The sequence below is a fragment of the Catharus ustulatus genome, chromosome 29 (genome assembly GCF_009819885.2).
Source record: "Catharus ustulatus isolate bCatUst1 chromosome 29, bCatUst1.pri.v2, whole genome shotgun sequence".
Taxonomy (NCBI): Eukaryota; Metazoa; Chordata; class Aves; order Passeriformes; family Turdidae; genus Catharus; species Catharus ustulatus.
In genome coordinates, this window is record NC_046249.1 from 3,828,756 (window position 1) to 3,855,447 (window position 26,692).

The 26,692-nt window shown below is 45.5% G+C and overlaps 2 protein-coding genes across 4 annotated transcripts; one reads left to right on the forward strand and one right to left on the reverse strand.

The window, feature by feature from the left end:
- Positions 1 to 3: 3 nt before the first annotated feature.
- On the forward strand, positions 4 to 16,021 carry LOC117008265 (scaffold attachment factor B1-like). 3 transcript variants are annotated; one of them, XM_033081945.2, is made up of 21 exons: positions 4 to 91; positions 1,451 to 1,538; positions 2,899 to 2,963; positions 3,050 to 3,328; positions 4,446 to 4,508; positions 5,332 to 5,359; positions 6,310 to 6,811; positions 7,239 to 7,285; positions 7,781 to 7,881; positions 8,650 to 8,799; positions 8,896 to 8,996; positions 9,436 to 9,572; positions 10,086 to 10,174; positions 10,676 to 10,812; positions 11,365 to 11,658; positions 12,118 to 12,255; positions 12,973 to 13,012; positions 13,736 to 13,848; positions 14,600 to 14,712; positions 14,905 to 14,971; positions 15,803 to 16,021. In XM_033081945.2, exons 1-21 carry the CDS (start codon positions 89 to 91, stop codon positions 15,924 to 15,926), a joined length of 2,679 nt encoding a protein of 892 aa, XP_032937836.1. In that variant the 5' UTR covers positions 4 to 88; the 3' UTR covers positions 15,927 to 16,021. The 3 variants fall into 3 exon arrangements, 2 of the variants coding, with proteins under 2 accessions (XP_032937836.1, XP_032937835.1); XM_033081944.2 differs by lacking the exon at positions 4 to 91 and adding an exon at positions 358 to 688; XR_004420293.2 differs by lacking the exons at positions 4 to 91; positions 14,600 to 14,712 and adding an exon at positions 358 to 688 and having other exon boundaries at positions 15,803 to 15,834.
- A 2,534-nt stretch (positions 16,022 to 18,555) lies between these two features.
- On the reverse strand, positions 18,556 to 25,381 carry SLC35E1 (solute carrier family 35 member E1). Its single transcript, XM_033082384.1, has 6 exons — positions 24,965 to 25,381; positions 24,115 to 24,185; positions 23,665 to 23,802; positions 22,945 to 23,070; positions 22,223 to 22,468; positions 18,556 to 21,664 (listed from the first exon to the last, which is right to left on the reverse strand). The coding sequence occupies exons 1-6, from the start codon at positions 25,356 to 25,358 to the stop codon at positions 21,428 to 21,430; spliced, it is 1,212 nt and encodes a 403-aa protein (XP_032938275.1). The 5' UTR covers positions 25,359 to 25,381; the 3' UTR covers positions 18,556 to 21,427.
- Between the last annotated feature and the right edge of the window lie 1,311 nt (positions 25,382 to 26,692).

The following is a 26,692-nucleotide window of genomic DNA, read 5'->3' on the forward strand; positions in this document are numbered from 1 at the left end:
CAAGGCCCCTTCGATATTTCGCCTCGAGCCCGAACGCGCAGCAGAACACGGCACAACCCAGCAGCGAACCTAGCGATCACGGCACAAAATGGTGGGGAGCGAGACTCGCCGAGGGGAGGGGGAACAAAGCGCGCTGTGCGCAGGCGCGGGCAAAGCGGAGCGGGCGGGGCCTGGCGGGAGAATCGCCCCGCGCAGGCGCAAACGGCGTCACCCGCGTCCAAGGACGGCTCGCGAGCTCTCGCGCATGCGCGGGGGCCCCGGGGGTCGGCCGGCCGCGTGACGTCACCGCCGCTCTGGAGTTCGCGGCGCCGCTGCGCGCGCGGCCTGCCCAGACCCCGGCGCGCATGCGCGCTGCGCCTCCCTCCCTTTCCCGCCCCCTCTCTTTGCCCTGCGCCTCAGGGCTCCTCCATTTTGTGCTGCGGCTGCGGCTGCAGCGCTCCCGCGTTGGTTTTACCCCGCCTCGCCCCGCGCGCACAAACCTAAGCCACGGCCCATGGCGGAGAGTCACTCGGCGGCCGGGCTGGGGGAGTCTGCTTCCCTGGCTGGGCCTGGAGTCCCCGGTTCGGAGTCTGAAAGCCGGCGGCGGCCGCTGAGCGAGCTGCGCGTGATTGACCTGCGGGCCGAGCTCAGGCAACGCAACTTGGACAGCGGCGGGAACAAGAGCGTCCTCATGGAGCGGCTGAGGAAGGTGGGAGCGGGCGGGCGCTGCGGCTGCCTCAGCGGGGGATGTAGCGGCTGCGACCCCGGCCCGGCGGGCAGCGCTGAGGAAAATGGCGCCAAAGAGCGCCGGGCCCGGGGCTGCGCCGGGATCGGTGCGAGCGCTCGGGGCCCGCCGAGGCCGGGCCTGCCCTGGGCCGCCCCAGGCTCGCCCTGCGCCCGCTGCTGTCATGGGCTGTCATCGAGTCCCGCTCCGGTTCCGGCACTCGGTGCTTGCCGTGACGCTCGGCCCGAGTGTTTCTACCTTCGTGCACCACGGTGGTCTGCTGTTCCCTGAGTTCCTGGATTCGTGTTTCTGTGCACTGCCTGTGAGGCTTTTTGCTGGGTACTGATGTTTTTCTGGTAGTCCAGCCGGTAGCCCATTCGCTGTGTCCTTACCACAACGTGTCGTGTGTGAATAGCATGTGAAACCTCTTCTCTGAACTATTTGCTATGTCCCAGTGCCGAGGTTTTTACTCTGTCACAACAACTCGTGTGTCTGTGCCCAGTCACAAAAGCTGTAGGATTGGTTTTTTTTTTTGCTGACTGCTTTCCCGAAACCTTACACCAAACACGTTACTGTTCTGTCTGCTTGTTGCATTGATCTGGTGGTTTTTCGTTCGTGTATCCAAGTTGCTGATTCATGGTTTGGAATTTTTCAGCCTCTGGTGTCCAACTCTTAAACTTAACAAAAACGTACAAACGTAATTTTTTGTCTGTTTTTATATCCATGTTTTTCTTTTGCTCTTATTAGGCTATTGAAGAGGAAGGAGGGAATCCTGATGAGATTCCAGTGGTTTCAGAAAATATAATGAAGAAAACTCCAAAAAGAAGCAGCAAAGGTACAGGGCAGTTAGAGACTTTCCACCTTATCATCCTTGAGTTTTCATGAAATAGGACCTTCATAATCTCTTTTTTTGTTACTGGTACTCTTCCCTACTTTTGTGTTGAGGTTTCTAGGGATGGGTGATATAATATTAAACTTAGCAGTCATTTTTTCAGAGAATTTCATGTGATTTAATAAGGCAGGAGATGTTGAAGAATCTGTTGATTTGCTCTCAGATCTCCCTGAAATTTGTATTAAGAACTACCAAGTAACACTGAAGGCCTGTCAGTGTTTTTAATACCATTTTTCTTAAGAAATGCAGAATTTCTGGCAAATGCAATATAATATCTGTAGCATTAAGCTTCATAGCTAATAGCAGTTGCAATTTTCTTCTCAGAAGACAAGTTTTTAATCAATTTTTCAAGTCAAATACATTTTCAAGGCCTTATGCTTGGTTTTTGTAGTGGTGAGACAGTCTTACATAATCCTTAATTTCAGTAGACAACTTACTGGTTTTCTAAAAGTTAATTAACACAATTTGATCTCATTTTGTAAGCAAATAGTGTTTAAAACTTTGCATTGGAGCTGAGATAAATAACTAATTTAGATGGAGTATTTTCATTACTAGATTTGATTTACACAAAATGTAAATTTGTGAGATAAAACTTGACTGTTTGCCAGCTAACTTGTTTGATTTTTGTCGTTGCGTCTGAGTTGGAGCGATGGTGCAGTTGCTTGCAGGCTAAAATGTGAAATCTTGACCAGATAGAGGGTAAATGTCACAACTCTGGGTGAAAGAGATCTTTTAAATCATATTCATTTTCACATTTCAGAAAAACACTTGATGTCTATTACAGCATTTTTAGTGTTGGGATGGAAATAGTTGAAATGTTCCTCTTGGCTCTAAAAACCCAATTTTCAGTTGTAATGTGCTTATAGTTTGTGAGGAAAATAAAATTCCTAAAAGATCAAACAGCTGCTCAGCTCTGAGTTGGAGGAGTTGCTCTTTGGTGCTGAAGCTTGTGCAGTGTTTTCAGTAATGCCAAACTCAAAGGTAGAGTGAGGTTTTTTCATTATTTTGTGCTGTGTTTTGGTTGGTTGTTTTTTTTTTCTCTGCTAGTAAATGTAAAGAAATTAAAGGTTGAGGTAATAAATTGCTGCAATCTGAGCTGAGCCAAATGTTCTGGGGAGGTCACAGAGCTTGAGCTCCTGCCAGGTGTTGGACTGTGGCTTGTTTGTCACTTACTGGGATGGCAACAACCAATTGTGGGAAACAGGGAAAAAAACTGAAGGGAGTAGCAGCTCTGGTGAGAAAGCAAAGCTTGAAGGGTACAGCTCTAATGACTGCTCTCATTCTAATGATGGAATGTTGTCAGGACGCAGGCCGGACGAAGAGGGAGTGGAAGACAACGGCCTGGAGGAGGATTCTGGAGATGGCCAGGTACAGGGGCTGCCTGTGGGGGACACTGATGGCAGAAGCTCTCAAGTCACCCTGCCTGTGACACCTGCTTTTTTTTCTTTCCACAGGACGATATTGAAGCAAGTTTGGATAACTTGCAGGATATTGACATGATGGATATCAGTGTGTTAGATGAAGCTGAAATAGATAATGGCAATGCAGTAGATTGTGGAGATGATTACAGTGCCCATAATATTCTTGACTCGCTGTCTGATAGTAAAGAAAACGCTGATGCAGAAGTGAAAGAACTTCCAGATCAGCCTACAGAATATGCTGTAGGTAACTTGGAGGCATCCCCACAATTTTCAGAAATTAAAGAAGAATCAAGAGAAATACCAATAGTGATGGTATGCATCTCTTATGACTGTGGAATCAGGGTTTTCTTTTTTAAATTTATTTATTTATTAATTAAATAGGAAAATGGTGGCTAAAGAGTACTTGGGAAAATTTGGGACAGTACTGGTTCTTATGGTCGTTGCTTTTGTTTTTATATATTTGTGGAAGTACAAGTCTTAATTTTTAAATACTTAAAATGTTTTTACACACGTGATTGTATTAATTAATAGCAGTTTACAGAGCATTTGTTTGTAATCATGCTTTGAACTCTGCTTCACTTATTAATTGCAGTATACATATCATTGCTACATCTTTATTTTAGGGAGCATCTGAGACATATGAATAGTGTAGCTTGCTTTCTTCTCAACTGAGCAGCACCATTCAGGGAATTATACTCAAGGTTGTTTTTCTCCTGAGATTGGCTCTTGCAGTTGTTCAGTTGCTGAAAGTATTTTTATGTTGGCTTTCTGTGTTCATCTGGCTGTTGACACTGGGCTAGAGGATAATCTCTTCCCCCAAAATCAAGTTTTATATCCTGGCATGTACAACAAAGCATTTGAAAAAAAGATATTTCTGTCCCATCTAATGGGGAAGTATTGCTCTTTGTTGTGTGTCCACATTGTCTGTGAGGTTCTGAAGTTGCAGAAATAAGCTTGGCCTCCTATCCCCAGGCATATCCTTGTCCTACATAAATGAAATAGAAATACTCAGAAAAAAAATGTTTTTATGAGTGAGTGTCTTGAGGCCAGGTCAGCTCCCATTATCTGCTTTTATCAGTAAAGGAAATAATTACTGAGTCCTGCAGGTTTTTTGGCTCTGTGTTGTTGCTGTAAATGACAGGGATACAGATCAGAGAAATTTTACTGTTGGAATCCCCATACTTGAAAGATTTTAGTGAGCTGACCATCATAGTTGAGAGATAATGAGAGAGCTTATTCAGGCAGTGGAGATCAGGAAGAGTCCTGGGGGTTCTCACTCAGTTTTTGCCATTATTGGTTGCTTTGGATGCTGGATGTGTTTGCAGGATAACAGCTGTCAGTGCAAATAGAGATCTTCAGTTTCTCACTCAGGTTTCACTCACAATATTTCTTTGTAGATAACAGGATGTCTCCCATTTATTTTTTAAAGGTAGAGTTTGAAGATGTTGGGAACAGTTTAGATGCTTCTTCATCAGATTTAACCGTAATAAAGGTAAATGGTAGCCAGTTTTTATTTAAAACAAAAAAAGCATAAAATACACTATATAATTATGTTGAAACAGTGTATATACAGTGGGTGCATTCCTACTCTGCAAAGAACAGGAAACTAGTGCCTTGATTTCCTCATAAAGATGAAGATTGATTTGTTTATCAGGTCATACATATATAGATATTTATATATATAGATATATATGTGTGTTTATATGCATATATATTTGCATATATATATGTATTTATATATTTCTGATGCATGTATCATACTGAGTTTGGTGGTAGATTGGATTCCTTTTATCTTCTATTTATAAATACCAGCTCAGTGCCTTACACTGTGTTTAACTTCCATTACAAATGTACCTATCCCATGGTGAGAAGGAAGCTGGAAGTGTCTATTCCTGAAATGCTGGCCTTGTTTCCAGATCACACCTGGTAGGTTAAGAGCACCAGCTCTCACCAGTGTTTCTGTTGATCCTGTTTTCAGAAAGGAGAAAAACAGAGGGTAGAGAAGGGTGACATGAAGATATTTACATTCATTGATTTATTTACTTATGTGAATATTTCCATATGTTTAACAGGTGGCTGAATTTGAGAGGTGTTCCTAAAACTCTAAGGATGTTAAAAACTCATCTTAGACCCTGTTCTTTTGAAATTTGAAAATTATTTGAAGTTCAATGTTTTCAAAGTTGAAATAGGCTAAATTATAGTAATGCTTTTACTAAATACTCTTCTGTAACGGGTGATTAAGAGATGTCATTCAGAATAGCATCTTGTTTATGAAATAATGATATTTCTCCTTTTTAAAATCTTTTTCACTACAGGAACTTGAAGATTTACCTTTGGAGCCAGGTACTGTTTGTTTTTGTTTGGTTACTTTGATTTTTTTTTTTATTTTAATGAAAAAAAATCCTGGGCATTTAAACAGTTTCATTCTTCATTTAGGCTTTTTGCGTCCCTGTTTGGTTTTTTTGGTTCTTTCTTTTAATGCATTACTGTAGTGTACGTTGTTATGGTGGAAAATCCAGGTCATGCAGGGTCATAGAGATTGGAAACCCAGTCATATCACCAGATCTGTGAATAACCACGCTTGGGAAAGGTGTTTAATGCCATGAAATGGTTCCCTAGAGCTGTTACTGCAGAGCGAAGTTACGGAACGAACCTTAAAGATGTAAAGGTTCTGAAAACAGATCTTGTGATATCACACTGTACAGTGGTTCTGTGAATAAATATAAATACAGGAGTGTAGGCAGTGCAAAGCTCTGGTGCAGAACAGGAATTAAAGAGTGACTGGACTTCAGAAGAAGGAACACGCTGCCATCACAGGAACTTGCTACGGATCTCACTGACTTTCTGGACTGCATAGACACTCAGAACCATCAGAAGATGCCCAGTTCTCATGTTGGACTGTCTCTGCTAAAAGAACTTCACAGAAATTTGGAAAATTGAACTCTCAGTGCCTTGATACGTTCAGTTAAGCATCTCGGACTCTGGAAGCTAACTAGAGAAGAAACAGAGCTGAACGATTTGCTGAAGAATATGAAGGCTGAGCCCGAAGTTTTTTGTAAAATCTGTGGGGGCATTTTTCTTGCCTGTTGAGGTGCTAGGGCTGATTTGGCAGGGTGTGAGAGAGCAGTTAGCGTGGTAGCTGTAACACTGTGTACACTAGGGTTTTCCAATCTCTGTGTAGCTTAGCAGTTCTCTTGGTGTTAGTGTGGCAGCCATGCCAGTTCCACATTTGTGATTGCTGTATTTCCCTGGTGATTAAATCTTGTGCCATTCTATTCCTGTTAAATCCGTAGAAAATGAGAAAATACTCGACATTTTGGGGGAAACTTGTAAATCTGAGCTACTTAACGAAGAACCTCCCGAAGCGGAGCGGCCGCGTGCGCAGGAAGCCAGTAACGCGGGGCCAGGCAAGAGGCTGGCTGAGGAAGAGGACGCTCTCGCTGCCGCTCAGCTGGAGGAAGATGCTTTAGCTTTGGACAGCAAATCGGCCCAAGCTTTGGCAAGGAAGGAAGCAAAGCGTTTAGTGGTAGCAAAAGGGGAGACAAGTGAACAGAGCCCCGAGGAAGAGGCCCCGGACTCTGAAGGTGTAGTGGTAGAGACCCTAAGCGATCAGAGTAGCAAACGCTCCCAAGGCCTGGAAGCCTCTAGTGGGGAGACAGCGGAGAAAGGCGCAGGTGCCGAAGCCAGAGCTAGCAAAGAAGATGGCAAGAGAGCAGAAGACAAAGCTAATTCTGAGGAATCTTCCCCTGCCACTAAAGAGTCCTCAGCCAGTGAGGGCGGTGATCAGAAAAAGAGGTTTGTTTTTTCTCCGTTCTAGACCAGATGCTATCTTTTATCATTGGTCCTTAAGTGATGCGAATAAGCTGTTTCCTCAATTGGCCTCCGAGACTGATGAAATTGTAGCCTATTCCTAAAGGTCTCTTTTATTTCTCCATGTGTAGATATGTTTTGTTTTTTTTCTTAAGAACAGTGGGTTTGGTTTCCTTCCTCAACCTTCAAAGGTTGTTTTCCCCAAATTACTCTTATTTCTGTCATCTGCAAAACAGAATTGTCCGTTTAGGGGTACAAATCCCTATTTCCTCTCACTCTTCTCGAAATTTGCCAATAATAATGTTTATTTTGGAACTAATTTTCTGGTAGGTATCCAATTTTAGTTGTGCTGTCTAGAATTAATGGTTTTTTTGTATGTGATCTCTTGAATAATGTGGTGTTTTGTCTTTAGCCCTGTTGAAGACAAAGATACAAAGGCAGTCGCAAAAGATGAAAAAGGTGGGTTTATGTTTGGGGTTTTTTTATGTACAAAGGAGCTGGAGTAAAAAAGAAGACTGTTAACTTAGTGAATCCTCTGTGTAGTTGTAACACATCCCTTCAAAATGTAACTTCAGTATCGCTTCCTTGTAACTTCTGTAACATTATTAACAGACAAAGCTGGGGTATGTTTTAAATAAGTATTTTTTTGTGAGTTAACATTTGATATTTTGTAGTTCTCCTAGAGTGATTGAAGTACAGGAAGAAAATCTGGAGCTACAAACTCATTAAGGCTGTTCAAATGCACATTAACAGTGGATTTCAGATGTTCATTTTTGCAGGCTGCAGTGTGTAGCCTGCAAATTGATTTTAAGAATGGATGGAAGATGTAGAATTAAAATTGCAGTGGAAGAGTTTTATGAAGGAAAAATGGGGGGCGGTTTAGGACTCTTAATTTTGCACTTCTGCATTTGTGTTTTGTGTGGTTTTTTAAGTTTGGCTTTTTCTGTACCCCAGGCCGTGTGGGCAGTAGTTCTGGCAGAAATTTGTGGGTTAGTGGACTTTCCTCCTCTACTAGAGCTACAGACTTGAAAAATCTTTTCAGCAAGTATGGAAAGGTACGTAGTGGATATGTAAATGAACAAACCATTCTGTCAGTTGAAAAGGCTGAGTTTAAATTTAGCTCTTGCTTTCCCTAATGAGTAACTGGGCAAGCTGAATTCTTAAGCTTGTGTTCTTTGGAAACTCTGTCTCATGGGAACACAGTTCAGTAAAGACTGAAATGTAGGGGTGGGAACAGAGTTGGAGTTTGCAGAGAATATCTCTGCAGAAACCTCTGAGATGAGGCAATTCTTGACAGGAGAGACTGCTAGATCATCATGCAGCAGTCTTAATTATGGCTTGAATATCCAGCAATGCTGTTTTAAACTATTCCATTTCAAGGGATATTTCTGGAGTAATCAAGTCTTTGAGGATAGGTTTCTACTTTTTCACAGTTCCTGCTTGGGTGCAAGAGCAGAAGTTGTGGAGGGGAGCTATGTCTGATCTCCCCTTCTGCAAATACTTTTCTGAATGTAATATTAAATGTTATCTGTGGGTACAGATGTCCTGTAAGGAGAAAGTGGTAGTAGTTTTGTTTATTCAGTTTTATTTTGGTTTTTCCAATCCCACTCTCCCTTCTCTGTATACATCTGCCTTGAGCTCCTGACCTGCTCACCAACTTGAAGATGAATTTTCTGAACTGCATTATTAAAGATGTCCCTGCCTGTGATAGGAGATTGATTGAAATTCCTTTCCCATCCAGACTGTTCTAAGAAGTGGTGATTAAGTTAGAATTTGTTTAGTGACAGACCTGCAAACACAGACTCTTTTGTTTTTTCCCAAAGGTGGTTGGTGCAAAAGTGGTGACAAATGCTCGCAGTCCTGGCGCTCGCTGCTATGGCTTTGTGACAATGTCAACATCTGAGGAGGCCACCAAGTGCATTAATCACCTGCACAGAACAGAGCTGCATGGTAAAATGATTTCTGTGGAAAAGGTAAGGGACAGCTATTTCATGGCAGTGTAATGAAAATAAAAGCATGCAGTTTTAATCTGTCTCTGACTGTGTAATTATTTCTGGCTGAATTTCTAGGCAAAAAATGAACCAGCAGGAAAAAAGCCTTCAGACAAAAAGGAAGGTGAAACAAGGAAGGAAAAGGACAGGCACCATTCTGCAGAGTCCAAAACTGACAAGTAAAGTGTTGTTTTCTATTTTTTTGTATTTAGAGACCACTCATTTCAAATACAGCCAGGTGACCAAATTGAACAGTAGTTGGAATAAATCTTGATTTAATGTTTCATCCTGCATTTGAAATAGGAATAATGCTTGGAAAGCTGATGTTTTACAGTGGTAAAGGCATCTTAAGTGGCCCTCTGTTCAGAAATACAAAAAACTTTAGTGTTAGTATAAAAACTTGATAGCTATATCAGGAGATACTAAATCAAATTATTTCTAGATAAACCATTATTCTACCAGTTGTTTATCCTCTGATCTGATTCTGTCTTGCACTCTTAACTGACAAATATTTCTAGGATTTATTCTCTCTTTCTGACTATGTGGTTAGTAATACATTGGTTTTTCAAGTGGTTTGTTGCTTTTGAAAGAGGCATTTTGCTTACCTGCTTTTTGTAGGTCTGTTGGTGTTAAGAAGGAGGAGAAGACTGACAAAAAAGATGATGCTAAGAAATCAGAAAAAGATGAGAAAGAAGGAAAAGAAAAAGATGAACAAAAGACTGGATCTTCTGATAGATCCAGGGCAAGCAAATCAGGTGATGCTGGCTGTCTTTCAGAAGTGTTTTCAAAGATACTTGCATATTATTAGATGAGATTGATAATTCAGTAAAAAGAAACTTACTTAGTAAAACTCACACAAACATCAGAAAACACCTTGAAAATTTTGACTCTGTGTCTAATAACCTACAACAGAGTTTCCATGTTTTTTGTGGGACTGTCACTGGGTTTAGATCTGACACTGTGTGTGGTTCTGTGTCTTTTTTTGGGCTTTTTTTAAAACTGTGGTAAAGGATGTGTTTTGTGGACAAGAGAATTAAATTAAATTTGTGTTCTTTTAGCTGTCATCCCTGCTAGAAAATACTGCTGCAGTTTTGTGATAAATTTATTGCCCTCATCCTGAAGTTAGCCAAATCTTGGCATCTTTAAATCATGAATAAGTTCCTTATATTATTAAAATAACTTTTTACTATTTAGTATCTTCTTGAATCTTGCAAGAATTGTTGAATGTCTTTTGTACCATTTATTTTTGACTCTCTTTTGTTTTCTAGCAAGCAGAGGAACTGAAAGGACAGTGGTGATGGATAAATCTAAAGGAGAGCCAGTTATTAGTGTGAAAACCTCTGCATCAAAAGAGAGGGTAAGGCCAACTTCCAGAGATTTTGTGTAAAAACAGGTGTTAAATAGATTTATGTGTTCAGACGTGGTTTTTAGCCTTGCATATTGTTATAATTATCCTTTATCACTGTCTGGAAAGCATCAGGGTGTTAATGATGTGGCAGAGGGGAAATGCTTCTGTTTCACCTTTTTTGTACTTTCTCACTGCTGACCTAGTGGAAGAAGTCGAGTTGCAGTATGAAAATGGTGTTAGGATGATGCATTCCCCTGAGCTTGCAATGTTACTGGTGCATGTTGTTTGAAATCAGTGTAAGTCAGGCTGTGTTCCCCTAGTATTTATTTGTAATATTCAGAAGTTCTGGTCAGATTTGGAGTACTTTCCCCTGGAATTTCACTGTTGATTATCTCTGGGGAAGGTATGACAGCCTGTTTAGATCAGGTTGCCATAGTGTAGGTATTGACCTAGGAGTTTCAACTGGAAATGCACCGTGTTCAGCTCATGCATTGCACTGGTTCTTCTCAGAGCACAAAGAGCCAGGACCGCAAATCGGAGAGCAAAGAGAAGCAGGACATTTTATCATTCGATAAAATCAAGGAGCAGCGGGAACGGGAACGCCAGAGGCAGAGGGAGAGAGAGATCAGGGAAACGGAGAGGCGCCGGTGAGTTCCAGTTCCAGAACTTGCAGTGGCATTTTTTACTCCCTTACCTGTTTTGTGTTTTGAACAGGCTGCAAAGCAGTGCTGTGCTGACCCAGCAGTGACCTCTCAGAGTGATTTCATACTAATTACTACTAGAATATACATAATGCTGACTGATGGAGGCTTCTACTGCTGAAATCAGTGCTCTCATGAGACTGCTGTAGGTGCTTTCAGGCTTTGTGTCCCACTTGACTGGATTTGAATTTCCTTGGTTTTTTTGCCGAGAAGCTTGTAAATACTTTTTGTATGTCAGATTTCTGTTTTAGGAAGTGCTGTGCTCTCTGAAAGCTTTTTCAGAGTAGATACTGTGTTAACTTATGCAGAATTCTCACCTTTGCTTCTGTCATGTGGATAAAATTTTTTGTTTATCCCTAAACTGTTATTTAGTTGGGAAGAAAGGAGAGAACACAGAAACATTTTTTTTTTCAAAGGCAAAACCAAATAAGAAAACATAAGTAGTGAGGCTTGGACTGAAGAGTCTCAATTAAAAACCAAGTGTCTCTTTTAAATTAGAGAGAGGGAGAGGCGGGACCGGGAGCAGCGCCTTGCAGCCATCCACGAGCGGGATGAGCGACAGAGGCTCCAGAGGGAACGCGAGCGGCTGGAATTCCAACGGCAGCGCCTGGACAGGGAGCGCTTGGAGAGGGAGAGGCTGGAGAGGGAGAGGATGCACATAGAGCAGGAGAGGAGACGGGAGCAGGAGAGAATCCAGAGGGAGAGGGAGGAGCTGCGACGCCAGCAGGAGCAGCTGCGCTACGAGCAGGAGCGGAGATCTGCCATGAGGAGGCCTTATGATCCTGACAGCAGGTGAGGAGCAGGGCAGTGGGGCTCCAAACCCCTCAGTGCATCCCCTTTGGGAGCCTGTGGAAATGGGGAGCACTCTGGGTAAGGCAGTCAGGAGAACTCCAGCTGAGAGACTCTTCACATGCTGCTTTTAATACTAATAGCAATTTGAAGAAGAGTAAATGCTGTGCTTGTATACTTGTAAGCACTGCTCTGATCTACTCTTATTTCCCAAGAGGGATGACCCAGAGTAGTAACTGTGTGTCCCAACTCTAGGTGATAACGGGGAAGATACTCAGATACTCATTCCCTTCTCACATCAGCACACACTGAAATTAAACTGCTTTTGGTAAACAAATTTTCTCCAAAACCAAAATGCGACTCCTTAACACATGTAGATTTTCAATTACTGGGTTGAAGGAGGTTTGAGAGGGCAGAAGGGGGAGGTGGTGCTGGGTTGCAGCTGATGTGAGCCCTGTGCAGGCGGGATGAGCCCTACTGGCCCGAGGCCAAGCGGCTGGCGCTGGAGGATCGCTACCACTCGGACTTTGGGCGCCAGGATCGCTTCCACGACTTCGACCACAGGGACCGCGGCCGCTACCAGGATCACTGCCTGGACAGGTGGGAAGGCACTGCCTCTTCTTCCTGTGCCCTCAGGGAAGTTTTGGGGTCTTTTTGTGGCTTGAATGGTGTCAGCAGAGTAAAGGAAATCACTCCTGTGCGTTTCCCATGTCTGATTTCACACATGCTTGCAGTCCTTTGTTTGCATGGGTTAGGGACATACCAGAAAGAGGCTGCATGAAGATAAGCCAAGTCCTAATGTAGTTTGACATGATGCTGAATGAGATAGAACAGCTTCTATCAACATGTATGGAAGTCTGCTTTATGAGCCCCTAAGATTTAGCCATTTCCTTTTGCTTTAAAACTTTCCCTGTTTTCATCCTTGCAACCTGGCTAATGCAGGTTTTTAGCACCACAGAATGGAAAAATATTTTCTGTGTGGTGCCATTGAGACTTCTGTTTGCTCTCACGGGATCTCTGGTGGAAACTGTTTGTTTTTGCTTGTAACTCATTTCTGAGAGTTTCACTCAGTATTCTCCCTTGGTATCAATGGCCATCCTTAATGGTGCCTTTTTACCCCTGTTACAGGGGTAGGTGTTACTTTGGTCTCTTTTCACACAATGAAGCAAAAACTCTTTTGAGTTATCTTGCCACTGAACATATTAGCATCCAGATTTACAACCTAATGAGGATTAAATTTCCATGTGTTAGTTCATGCAGACACTAGGATTACAATTACTGTGTTGATTCAACTGAAACTTTTATTTTTTGTTCCAGGAGAGACTGTGCAAGGGGAATTCCAGACCGAGAGGGGCAGGTGCGTTACAACCAAGTTACTGCTTTAGTTAAAAACCAAAACAAGCTGACCCACAAGCAGAAAGGACACACTGTGCACACAGCACAAACACAATCATTTCAGCTGAGGTGTTTAAGCAGAACTAATTTTGTGTGCTAATGAGTATAAAGTCAGTATTAGGTTTCCTGTTTGTTGGGGTGGTAGCCTCAGATCCAGGCAAGGGGAAGCCTCTGAGTGATGGGAGCATCTTTTCAGGCTGGTATGTGGCAGTAAAAGCTTTTTGGTTGACCATCTTAGGTGTTAAGAGAGAGCTGCTGTACTTAGCTGACCAAGGATGCCTTCTCTCACATTTAATTTAATTAAAACAACTGGTGCCATAATGAAACAAGGCTGTAAAAGGACAGGTGTGAAAGTCAATGCCACAATGGGATACAAAACCTTTCATTTCTGAAGAGATGTAGGAAGTAGGCAGATATTCTATATAAAAATTAAAAATCTGAAGCCAAGATTGTAAACCTTGATTGTAAAACAAACAAGACCTCTCCCACCAATGAACAGCCTGAAATCGAAGTCAATAAACAAAATAAATGCCTGGAGTGAACCATGCCCAACAATGGAACCTGTAAAAAATGAGACAGCTAGTTTTTTCTGACAGCTCATAACATCCAAAAAGCCTCATTTTTGCAATCCTAGGAGAGAACTTGTGCTGGTTTTTGGCATAGCTGTGTCCTGTTTGCCTTGCAGCACTACCCAGACGAGCGGCACGGGGGGCCTGAGCGGCACTCGCGGGACAGCTGGGGCGGCTACGGCTCCGACAGGAGGATGAGTGAGGGCAGAGGGATCCCCCCACAAACCCGGTTAGTGCCTGGCAAATCAGGGAGCTCACTGGGGGCTCTTAACATCTCAGTGAACCTTTGGAGGGTGACAGCAGAAGCAGCTTGACAAGTGTGAATCCTCTCTCCAGATCTTTGAGCATCTGGAGGAGCAGGGAATGGCCACGTGAGCTCCCACATGCCCCGGGAGAGTGAAGCTCTAGTGAGTAAAGAGCTGCTCAGTTAGCTCAGCTCCTGACTCTGGTTCTCCTGTAAATAACTTCCATTTCTACAGATGAGATTCAGTCTGTTTCTACAGATGAGATTTACAGATGCCCCAGTAAGGCCTGCACAAGTCTCATTCATGGCCATGGTCAGGTTTTAAAGGAAAGTGAGTGAGAAGTCTCTGAAGTGGTGGGGGTAGAGGACTTGGACTCACCTGGAATCGTAGTGGTTTTTCTTTAAACCAGTTAATCAAGCTGGGCATATTCCAGCTGCATAATTTTCAGCCAGAGGAGTGGCAGCCAATGAATTGGTCCATGCCTGAGTATTTCAGTCCAATGCAATATCCATGATGTCTCTGGATCAAAAAAGACAAGTTTTGTTGTGTGGAGGATGCTGTTCAGCAAGTGTCTCTCGTTGTTTCTCTTTGACCAGTTCTGATTGCAGTGATTGGGTGGCTACAGCTTGATTAACCATTTAACACACTTTGGCATGGGGTATGGTGTTTGGCTTTACCCTGTGCTGCTCAGTGGGTAGGGGACATACCTAGAAGATGTTCTTTTATTTTTTTAAGAGATGGACGTGACTGGGGAGATCATGGTCGAAAGTTAGAGGGGCATCAAGATCGTACATGGCAGGGAAATGTGGATGGAGGAGTGATGGGACGGGATCATGAGAGATGGCAAGGTACACTTGCTGCTTACCAGTGTGATTGTGGTTTTATTTCTGTGAATTACTGCTGCTGAACCTTCTAGTGGTAGTTAAATTACTGAGAAAGCAAATGGAATTCTGGGAACAAAGTGCCATTTTTGTTAGGGAAACACAAAAGCCTGTATTTTTCTTTTTTTTTTTTCCCTCTTTCTTCTCCTTTTGAATTAGGTGGTGATAGAAGCATGCCTGGTCAGTCAGGACCAGGCCATGGGATGACTCGAGGAGGGACATCAGGGTAAGAAGCTCTGTCAGAAAACTTACTACATTTTTATAACAGTATAAAGAAAAAAACTAGATTGGCAAGGGGACCAAAAAAATTACAGTAATTTCACGATTACAAACCGCATCTCCAAGTGTCGGCAACATTTCGTTCTTTGTCCATAAATAAGCCGCACCGCATTATAAGCCACTCTGTCGTTTGCAGGGAGGACCTGTGTGCAATAAAGTTCCCAAATAGTAACAGAATTGTGGGATGGTGGGATTTACTGGCTCGGCTCAGGGCTGCCAACGGGGCCAGGTGGCTCAGCTCGGCGGGGCTGCTTGGGGCTCAGCCCGCCCTGCCCGCTCCCGTGGCACCAGTGGGAGGCGGGCACAGAGCCTCCCTACCTCCCCCTGGACCATGGAGATGGCAGCACGGAGCTCCCGCCTCTCCCCTGAGCCGCAGGGATGGCAGGAGGGAGCCCCCGCCTCTCCCCTGAGCTGCGCTGCCTGAAGGAGGGAGCCCCCGCCCCCCGCCACCCACGCTGACGGCACAGAGCCCACCTCCACCTTCCTCCACCCTTCTCCACCCACTGCACAACACAGTACCCAATTTGTAACAATCACACAATCCCGGGTTTTACTGGCAGGTGCTCGGCTCGGCACCTTGGCTGCACTTCCGCGGTTGGAAATTTCAGAACTTTTTTCACATATTAGCCGCTCCTGAGTGTAAGCCGCATTTCCGGGGTGGGATCAAAATTTTAGTCAAAATGGTGCGGCTTGTAATGGTGAAATTACTGTAAACACCAAATGAAAGAACCATGTTTAAGAGTGAAGCAGGCGTGTCCAACGTGTGGCGTTGTTGCAGGCGCGGAGGCTTCGGCGCGGCCGCGAGCCAGGGCCAGGCGCTGCCGGGCTCGGGGATCCCCGGCGCCTTCGCCGGCCCCGACAGGACCAGGCTGAGCGAGCCCCGCTTCAGCCGCCGCTACTGACGGCTCCTCTGCACTGAGGGAGGCTTTGGAACGCCACGTGCCAGTGCTCGTGAGTTTTATTAACCAGGGTCACCTTCAGGTTGGGATTCTAATTTTAAAAAAAAAAAAAAAAAAAAAAAAAGCAACACTGCTGCTGCACTGTAGCCAAATACTGTCTCGACTTGGTTTGTTGGTTTTGGTTTGTTTTGGGTTTTTTTTGTTGGTGTTGGTCAAACATCACTTTTAAGTTTCTGTAAGTGAAACATTCCATTTTACAAAAATAATAAAATCGGTTTATGGCTACTATGTTCTTGTTTCTGGAGTCTCTTGTGACCTCATGGGAGGTTTAAAAGTCATTGGAGACAATCTGCTTTTAGCGCTGTGAGATGTGAAGAGAAGTGATAGATCTGTGACCTTGAGATGTGGAGGGGCCTGGCAGACTCTGCCTGTCTTTAATTATTTCCTTTGTGCCATCAAGCTTAGATATTCTTTCTACATTTCCCTTTTAGTTTTCTGTCATTACAGGAATAGGAGGAGGAGGAGGAAGGAAAGCTGGGAGAAAAGGGGGAAAGAGGAAGAAAAAGGAGGGAGGCCTGAAAAGCAGGATCTAGTTCAGTGTAAGGATCAGTCTCAGCTTGTTCACCTCCCTCTGCTGCTGCTGACCTGCTCTGCTCATTGCTTTGCATCCTCAACATAAAAACCTAAAAGCCAAACATTAAAATACTCCCAGGGTCACAAGTCAGCATCACAAACACCTGAGGGCCACAGGTAGAGCAGAATTGCCCCACATCCCCCTGGGCACTCTGGGGCAGAGAGGGGAGGCTGAGGGGAAGGAGGATGCAGGAGAGACCAGGAGCAGCTCCCTGGGGCCCTGCTCACAGGTTTGGGTGAGGTCACACTGCTGGAGCCCCTCAGGCACAAATTTTAATTCCTCCTCCTCTTCCCTGTGGCTCATCTTTCTTGCTTCCATCCACCTCTGGCTTCTTGTTCCTATGTTTTAATTCCACCCTTTAAAACTTCTTATTCTAATACATGCTGAAAAGTAATATTAATTTATATAATAACTGAAGGTTATTTCCAAATAACGCTCTTCATCTACTGTACTGTACACAGAATTTTAGAAGGAATTCTGAATACAGATGCATATAGCTCTTAAACATGCAATCCAACTTTTGTTTATATATATATATATGTATATATATAAAAATTAAACATCAAGGCATTGAAAATGTAAGAAAATAGGTTCTGTAAGGATAAAATAGAGGTTTCTGTATTTATTTTTTTCCTGTCTCTCAACAAATTCAGGCTGAGATTTTGGATCTGTTTAAATCACTGCTGCCGCCTGGCGGTGAGGGTGAGGAACTGCAAGGTGAGGGCTCGCTGCTGCTCCCTCCTGGGTAAAGGTGGCACTGCAGGGACACGGTGACATCGGGGACTCACTGCTGTCCCCTGGTAGTGACATTGGGGACTCATCAGTGTCCTCTGGCACAGTGACACTGGGGACTCCCTGCTGTCCCCTGGCAATTGAAAATGGAGCTAGAGCCAACAAATGAGTGCACTCAGGGTCCACCAAAACCCACCTGAACTCCTGGTGTGAGGCAGGAGGGAGTCCCAGGAGCTGGGAGTCTCAGTGTGGTTATTCCATCAGGGATCCCTGCAGGATCCACAGGGATCCAAGTGACATCCACAACTTCACAGGAAAACAACACCAAAAAGTTTGTTTGGTGAAGGGCAGGATTCCACACAGGGAGTGTGGGGTTTGTTCATGGGTTTTTTGGAAACTCATCCATATTCCAATCAATTTCTAGAGGTCTAACACTAAAAAAACCTGAGTGCTCCTTGGATACCTACACCCTGTGAGTGTATCACCTGTCACTCCAGGGTTAACAAATTTGTTTCACTGCCCTGGAACATCACCACAAAGAGATTTCAGAATTATTTTTAACAGCTCACAGCACAACCCAGAAATTTAAGCCTTGGAAAAACAAATTTTTCCCTTTATTTATATTGCACCTGTTTCACAAAGAGCTACATGGCAGAAGTTCCTTCTGCTGCAAAAATGCTGCATCAGAAAAAAATGGGTTTGAACACAGATGAGAAAGGAAAACTGAGCTTTGGAAATCATAATGAGTTGACCCCAAAATACCAACACTTATTTTTACAAATCACTGTGCACTTACAAAGCCTAACTCTTGCCTCAATTTTATTTAGCATTCAGTTATTTAAAAACCACAAGCATTTTACCAGATGCTAAAGAAACTCTTACCTCCACTGGGTACTAAAATTGAACCTGCAGGGGGAATATTTTTAAACTCTCTTCAAAGAGCACCAAATACTCTTTGGAACTACCAAGAGAACACCCACATGGAGTGGGGAGAGATTGGTTTTCTTATTTCCACAACTACCCAGGACTGCTTGGGGAATATTTTTTTCAATGTTGTGATGCATTTATGTGTAAAAAACACATAGTGGAAATCAAAATATCTCAAGGGAGCAGAGTGCCTGTGTTCTAACCCTGCTCCCAGCATTGCTGTGTGAGGCATCACCCACAGCAGAACATCCACCCAACTCCTCTCCAGTGTTTTCTGCAAGGAATAAACCCAAAGCAGCCCCCTGGGCTTTGGTTTAATAACAGGGTCATTGTACACAATTGTGTGGACTTTGCCCTCTTTATTCCAGTGTTTCTGTACTTTCTACAGACCTGTGTACACAGTCAAACACACCTCATTACAAACCAGCTTAAAACAAACAGAAATCTTGCAGAGGTCCAAGATTCAGATGTTTCTTACAGCAGTGTCAGGAAGTTCCTTCCCCTGAATGTGGGTAATATTGCTTAAGGACTGGGATTTGGGATCCAGCAAAACCAGCCCATGTAACCAACTCACCCAACTCTGAATTCCTCCTTGTAGCACACCCAGGCATCCCTGCTGCCCACAGACCTGGCCTGCAGCAGCTCTCCAGGGAAGAGATTCACTCCCTGGGCCCTAAATGGACCCATTATCCTCATGGGATATCCTCATTTTGGGCCAGTCCCTGCAAGCACAGCAGTTTTGTTTCAGAGCCAGGAGTGAAGCCACAGGCCCAGACTGGAATTTGGGACAGTTCTGAACAGGAAACCCTCACCTGCTGCCAAGACTACAGAAAAAGATGAGATAAAACGTGCCAAGGGCAAGCTTACTCTGAAAACACTTGCCAGGAAAGGTTTGGTTATGTTCTTTAACAGGAAACAAATCTGAAGATATTTAACAAAGCCTCTGACCTGGTTTTTATTTACTCCCTGTAGCAGCTGAGGTTGTAGGAACATGGCAGAGGATGGACAGATGAACTCAGAGTGTGCCTGGATATCTCTGGGGCCCCCACTGCTACTTTTTACTGAAGAATAATTACCCAATTTCCATTTTCCAAAAGGGAAACTGAGGCACAAAGACAATTCAACATTTGCAGGAATTGAACAGGTCACAGCCAGCTCCCTTTGAAAGCAGCTGCAGAACTGCAGCCCCTCTTGAAAATCTCAGCCTCAATCTCTCATCCTCAAATCAGTCTCTTGCAGAGTCAGCACCTAATCCAAATCCAGAGTCCACCAAATCCTTGTTACTTGGAGGTAAAAGCACTGAAATGTTGGGAAGTGAGACCTAGAAATACACATTTGGCACTTTCCCCTGAAAAGGAATTACACATACATTAATACTGGAACAGGCAAAAGAAATTCCATCTGAAGGAAAGTTTCCTCATGACCTTGTTCACCTGGGTTAGGGACAGATTTATTTAGATTTTCTACCAAAAGCCCAAGTTGTCAGCCTGCACAGACTGACAGAACTGAACTCCAGAAGTTCTGCTCACACACAGCAGCATTTTTAACCCATCTCTGAAGTTTCAGAAGGACCATTTCCTCTTTTGGACTCCCTGGTGGAAGGCTGTTCATGTAACTAGCACCCCAGCAGCCAAAAGAATAAAATCAGCTTGATTTTGCACTTAAAAATAAATTCTTTATTATCCAGAAAGGAGCCAAATCATCATCTCACATCATGGAAATGGTCATTTGTAAAGCAATAAATAAGAGGAGTGTTCTGTGCCACACCCTGAATTTTCTCACTGGTGTCTGGTACCTCTCTGGTTCAAAGCATAAAACTTATGCTGTCAAAGTCTCACTGTACAACAGTCTGGCAAGGAAAGAAGGCCCCTAAAATCTTTTGCTAAAGCAATGACAGAAGAATCTGACTCGGTGAAACCCAAGTTCCAAGCTGGGTTTCACTTCATTCCAAGGAATTTCATTCAAAGGAGTGAAAGCCAAGTTTCATCCCTTCCATGCACAAATGCAGTACCTGACACACACAATCACCTTGTCTAGAATTTGTACTGAATCAGTTCTTAACCATAAATTATCTATTTACTGCTGCTTCAAACCATTTTTCTTGAATTTCCTATTCGAGCTGGGGGAGTTGCAGGAACAGCACAGGATACAAAATTTAACTTCTTCCAGCAGGAACTGGAAGTCAGGCTAAATCCACACAGCTACTCCAATAGCAGTAATTAAGAAATTTTAGAAACCCAAACAATTAGGGGCTAAAAAAATTTAAGAAACAATTAATGATGATTGTTCAAATCAATGCATTCAAAATATATGACTCATATAAGAGAGCATAACTTATGCATAAAACTGAGAACAAAACACCTTTCACCTTTCAATTTCTAAAGCAACAAAACAGTTTTTGAAAGAGCAGGTGTGAAGCAAGTAAAAAAATAAAATCATATTATTCCAAACACTTTTATTTGTGAAGGAGTTTCCTGCATGGCCAAGGGACAGCAATGTCTGGAGTTACAGGACTACATGATTCAGAAAACAATGATGATTTTAATGGGCTTGGCTGTTCTCTGCCTTGACCAGTGATTTGGAGAACTGAGTTTTTCTGTGCCTGAAGCAGTTCTGGGAGAGATCAATCCTTCCACTGCCTCCAGAAACACTTCTGGTTTGTCATCCAGGACTGAAGGCAGAGGCACAAGAGCTGTGAATATCCACAGAAGTTCCACAGATGCTGGAGATGAACTCGAGTTTACCTGCCTGCAGCTGATCCACCTCAGCCAATCCTGATAAGCACAAGTACCCCTTGCTTTCACTTCTTTCTGAAAGCTTCATTAAAAGTATCATTGAACCGTTATTAGAGAACAAGTAAAAGGTGACATTACCAGCATGGAAACAAGATACTGGCCAGAATTCAGCTGCCAAGAGAACAAAGAGCTGGCAGACTCTGAAAGGAGCAGTGACAGATGTTCCACTGGGCAGTGACACGTGCACCTCACCAGAATCTGCTCTGTGGGTTTGGTTCCAGTGTCAGGTCTGGCTGTTCCAGGTTTAAAGCTCTGCCCAGGAGCAGCTGCAGGTCCTGCACCACTGCCCTCCACAAGCACCTGCCCTGCTGCCAAACCTGCACACTTCAATGGCTTCGTGACATTCATGGATGTACTAACAGTTTTCTGATAATGCTGGGGACACTTTGATATCACAGTCTGTACCTGCCAGGATCCTAAATATCAAAACGATTCAGGTTGTAGGATGCTGGATAGTTCTGCCTGCTGTACTGGAAGTGGTCTGTGAGGACGTTGCTGCGGCCGTACTGGAAGTCTCCGTGCTGCCCAAAGGCTGCCAGTCCATTCTGGGACTTTTCAGGAGCGTTTCGGTGCCGTTCCAAGTTCACCAAGTCTCCAGTGGTGACTGGGAGCAGCTGCTGCTTCTTTGCCTCTTGGTTTGCATCGTATTTTGTCTGGGAAAGGAAGAAAGAAAGCTGGGAAAAATCTGTGATCATCAAGTCCAGCCTTGTCCCCACCTCCAGGTCTTCCTTGGACACCCCCAGGGATGGGAACTCCAAACCTCCCTGGCAGCCCCTTCCAAAGCCTGAAAACCCTTCAGTGAAGGTAGATTTTCCTAGATATCACCTAAGATATCACCTATTCACATACCCAGAAAAAAGCAGACAGTTCTACAGTCACAGCACTTTTTTTGTTAAGAGTCTTAAAATACCAGTAGTTTCTAATAAAAACCTCACTCCTCTCACATGCCAAACAAACAAGCTGATATTTTGCTCAAGAGATTTTGAGTTAATTCCCTATCTTCCTTTTTCAAGAAAAGCTTAAGATCAGAATTTAATTTTGTGAGAGGCCCAGCAGCTGGTGTGACCCAAGCCCTTCACCTGCTCCTCTGCAGTGGAGCCTTGTGCTCTCTGTGCTGCTCAAGCAGCTCTTTAATTGTACAAAAACAAACTCAAAGCTACTGGACTGCTTCAGCTGTGTTTCCTGGATGAACAAACAAAGAAGTGCCTTACCTTGTTGTACAAGAAGACCCCCAGGATGGCTGTCATCATGCCCAGGACGTTGGTGCTGGTGACGGGGTTGCGCAGCATGATCAGGGACACGGTGATCACCATGATCCTCTTGGTGGCGTTGGCCACAGAGTAACTGAGGGGGCTGATCAGGTTAAGGATACTGAAGGCAATGACATTCTGAGCAAAATTACAGAATCCACTGATTATAAGCAGCATCAAGGTCCAGGACCAATGAGACATCGTGCTCTGTGGTAAAGCAAACAGCAAGAGGAAAAAATTATCTGGGGTTTCAGGTAACAACACAAACACAGCCTGAGGCACTTCTTACCTGCCATTGGAGGGAGGAATGTCTGCACTGAGCTCCAAAGAGGCCCCCAAGCACTTTGCTTTATGCAACTCCCAACTCAGAGAAACCAGAGGAGGACATTCCCCACACACTCTGGGAGTGTTTGCTCCTGTCCTCAGCTCCCAGCTCCTGAAATTTCTGCTGTCCCATAAAGTGCCTCTCCTAACCCTGACAGGAGTTCTCACAATAAACACTTTGTTAACTTGTGTGAAATTTGCAGGTGTTTCACAACATTTCCTTCCACACTGACAGGAACTACCCTGAAACACTTCAGTGCACTTTTCTGGTTGGGTGCTGGAGTTTTGTTTTGTTTTTTGGTTTTTTTTTTTCTCTTTTCTTTCATAACAGCAAACAGTCCTCCAAATACAGCACTTACCAAGTCATTCTCTACCAAGAAGGAAGAAAGATCCACCAGAACCCAGGTTGGGATCATGAAGAACACAGCATGGCACCCGAGGATGTTCAGCAGCCGAAGGTGATGAATTCGGGAATCTCTCAACACCTGACAAGAGCCATTATTGAACAGCAGTCAGGAAACAGAAACTGCTTCAGGGGACAGGTAAGTTAGGAAAAGAAGTAAACATTCTTACAGTAATAATTATCTATTATAGTGACCAAAGAAAAACTGATGTCTCTTTGAAAAACAGTGGTTTTTTTGAGTGGTGGCTCTTAGTATCAAGAAGATATTAATATTAAAAGCTCTACAAAACAGAAACCATTTTGTAACTAAATAAAGCCAAACCACACACTGTAATTTTGCTTCTGTGGTTTCAAGGAGTACCCAGTGTTGACAGTGACTTTGATATAACATGATACATTAAAAGCTTTCAATGAACTGTTAAATTTAAGCACTATTGAACTGCCATCAGAAAAAAAAAATCCATGTTGAGGAGTAAAGAAAGGGCTCAGGATAAACTCAGTGAAACAGCTTCAACAGGTAGGAAGAGCTGCAGGGAACACACACACACAAAATAACAACCACCCCTCTGGGCTTGTCTGACTGCAAAGCCAACTAAAAAAAATACATTTATGTAATGGAAAAGACACCCTGTCCTGTTGAAGAGTGACACCAGTGAGCAGTGAACAGCGCTGGTACCTTCTTTGAGAAGATGTTCTGAAGTGAAAAGCACAGAGTAGCAGCAAGTGCACTGATGAGGCCCCACATGTCAAAGGACAGCTCTGTGACCGTGGCCAGCAGGACACCAGTGATGATGGGGATCAGAGACAGGTACACCTGCAGCAGGAACACAGGGGTACATTGCATCTGCTAAGAATTTTCAGCTGAGTTTATACATCCTGCTGATTTAGAGATCAACCATTTTACTATTGTAGCTCAAGGAAATTTATGTCACTGCAGTAGACACAACTCCAGTGCTTCAGACAGCATCACCCTGGTCATTGTTTTTACACTCACTATAAAAGGAAAAGTGATTTTTAAAATCTGCATAATCTAATTCCAGTCACAAATCCACCCAATCCACCTGAGCTTTGCACAGCACCCCTCAAGCACCGCCAAGAAAAGAAACCTCAGCAAACCTGTCCGCACCTTTGTCGTCTGCTTTTCCTTCATGATGATCCGCGACAGCAGAACCACCCAGATCGGCATCGTGGCTTTCACTGGGGACGGGAAGAACAGCGCTGGGGACTGGGGCTTGGGACAACTCCATCAAGCAGCACCAGCACAGGGATGGAGCAGGGGCTCATCCAGGCCCAGCACAGCCCAGGGTGGGTCCTCCCTCCCTGCCACTGTCCTGGACACTTGTACAGACTGGATCTTGGTGCTCTGGGACACCGTGCTGGGCACCAACAGGGCACGGACTGGGCACAGATCTGGTGCCAGCACACACTGGGGGTGGGGACACTGCTCTGGGCACCTGTATGAGCACACACTGGGGATGGGGACACTGCTCTGGGCACCTGTATGAGCACACACTGGGGATGGGGACACTGCTCTGGGCACCTGGATGAGCACACACTGGGGTGGGGACACTGCTCTGGACACCTGTATGAGGACACACTGGGGACACTGCTCTGAGCACATGGATGAGCACACAGTGGGGATGGGGACAGGGCTCTGGGCACCTGTATGAACACACAGTGGGGACACTGCTCTGGGCACCTGTATGAGCACACACTGGGGATGGGGACACTGCTCTGGACACCTGTATGAGCACACGGTGGGTGCTCGGACACAGCACTTCTATCTAAGGGGTACCACAGCACACAGAGGGTACTGGGACACTGCACCGGGTGCCCATTCCAGCACACTCCAGATTTCAGGTCACCCCCCGGGCACAAATCCAAGCTGACCCCCAGGACTGCCCCTCGGGCACCTCCTTACGAGCGCAGCCAACGCTGGAACCTCCCGCGGCCGCCCCGCAGCCCTGGGCCCTCACCTGTGTGCGCGTAGGACACGGGGACCCTCCAGAGCGAGACGTGCGCGGACACGGAGGCGAAGTACTTGCCGAAGGCGAGCGGGAGGATGTAGCGGGGGTAGGCGCGGGGCGGCAGCTGCGCGGGGCCGGCGGGCGGGACGCGCCAGGCGCGGAGCAGCGGCGGCAGGAGCCCGCACAGCCCCAGGATGTGGAACAGCGACACGGTCACGGGCCTCGGGAAGCCGCCGAGCAGCAGCTTGTTCACCACGTTACCGCCGGCGCTCAGCCCGTACCAGGCCAGGCACAGCGCCGACACCCGCGCCCCCTCCCGCAGCGCCGGCCCGCGCCCGCCCCGCGCCGCCCCGGCCCCGGGCCCGGCCCCGGCGCCGCCCGGAGCCGCCAGCGGCGCCGCCATCGCTCCGCAGCCGCCGCCGAACGTCAGCGCGGCCGCCAGCGCGTCGCTTCCTGGGGCGGGGCGGGCGCGGCGCCGGGGCGGGCTCGGAGCGTCACTTCCTCCGCCCCGGTGCCGGCCCCGCCGGGTGTCAGACCCGCACGGCCCCGGTGTCAGCCCGGCCAGGTGCCGGCACCGCACCGCAGCCCCGGTGTCAGCCCCGCACGGCCCCCGGTGTCGGTCTCCGGTGCCGGGTCCCAGCCCCGCACCGCACCCCCCGTGCCAGCCCCGCACGGCCCCCGGTGCCGGGTCCCAGCCCCGCACGGCCCCCGGCGATGGAGCCCGAGGGGTTCCCGAGGCCCCGGACGGGCTCTGGGGGAGCAGAGCCGCCTGCAGGGCTCGGCAGCACCGGCCCTTGGACAGCGGAGCCCAGGGCAGTGACAGGGCAGGGACGGAGCGAAGGTCACGGGCTCGCAGGCACCGGCACGATCGCTCCCGACCTTTAAAACCAAGGCGAGGGACGCGTAGCGCCGGCTGGGGAAAGGATGGGTGAGTACCTGGCAGGCAGGAGGGAGTGTAGAGCCCGGTTCATCCATGCACCCTGGCAAGAGACATTTCTACAGCACTCATTTGCCCATAAAAACACGCACTTTAGGTAATGGTGACTCCCCAAAGATTTGCTGATGAGCCATTTCATGTCATCCGTTGACAAGGAAGAAATGGCAGTGTTTTAACTTCAGGTTTTAGAATTAGAAGGAGAAATTTCTGAGAAGGAGGAGAAAGCATTTGCAGAGAAACTGAGTCATGCACAAATGAGAGTACACAGCAGGTACGCACATGGTAAACTTCATTTGAACTTGTTTACAAAATTGACAAAAAAATATCACCTTGTAAACTTATTCACATTTGTTGGAGCTCACAGAACTGGTTATACTGGCATGCTGAAATAAAGATTGTCAAGCCTCATCTCACCCTGGAGGACGCACAAGTGAGTTGACCCCTTACAGCAGCAACAAACTCAGCAATGAACAAGATTTAAAGCTTGCATTGGGAGGGAATTTCTCCAGCAGTTTTTGTACCACCAGGGAAAGGGCTGGGTCTGATTCCTGGTGCTTCCTCAGAGGAGCACCAGCACAGGCAGTGTGGGTGTAATCTGGAAGCTGTGATGAGCTTCGGGCATCACCTCACCCAGTGCAGTCAAGGGCCATCAATTGCATCAGAAATGGAAGCAGTGGAGAAAAAGATGGAATTTATCAAGTAATACTTCATCATTTCCTGAAATTTGGGAATATTCAAAGGCCTCCAAAGAGCACGGACCCTGTTCCTAAATGGGACCATTGAGGGAAGGAGGGAGGAAG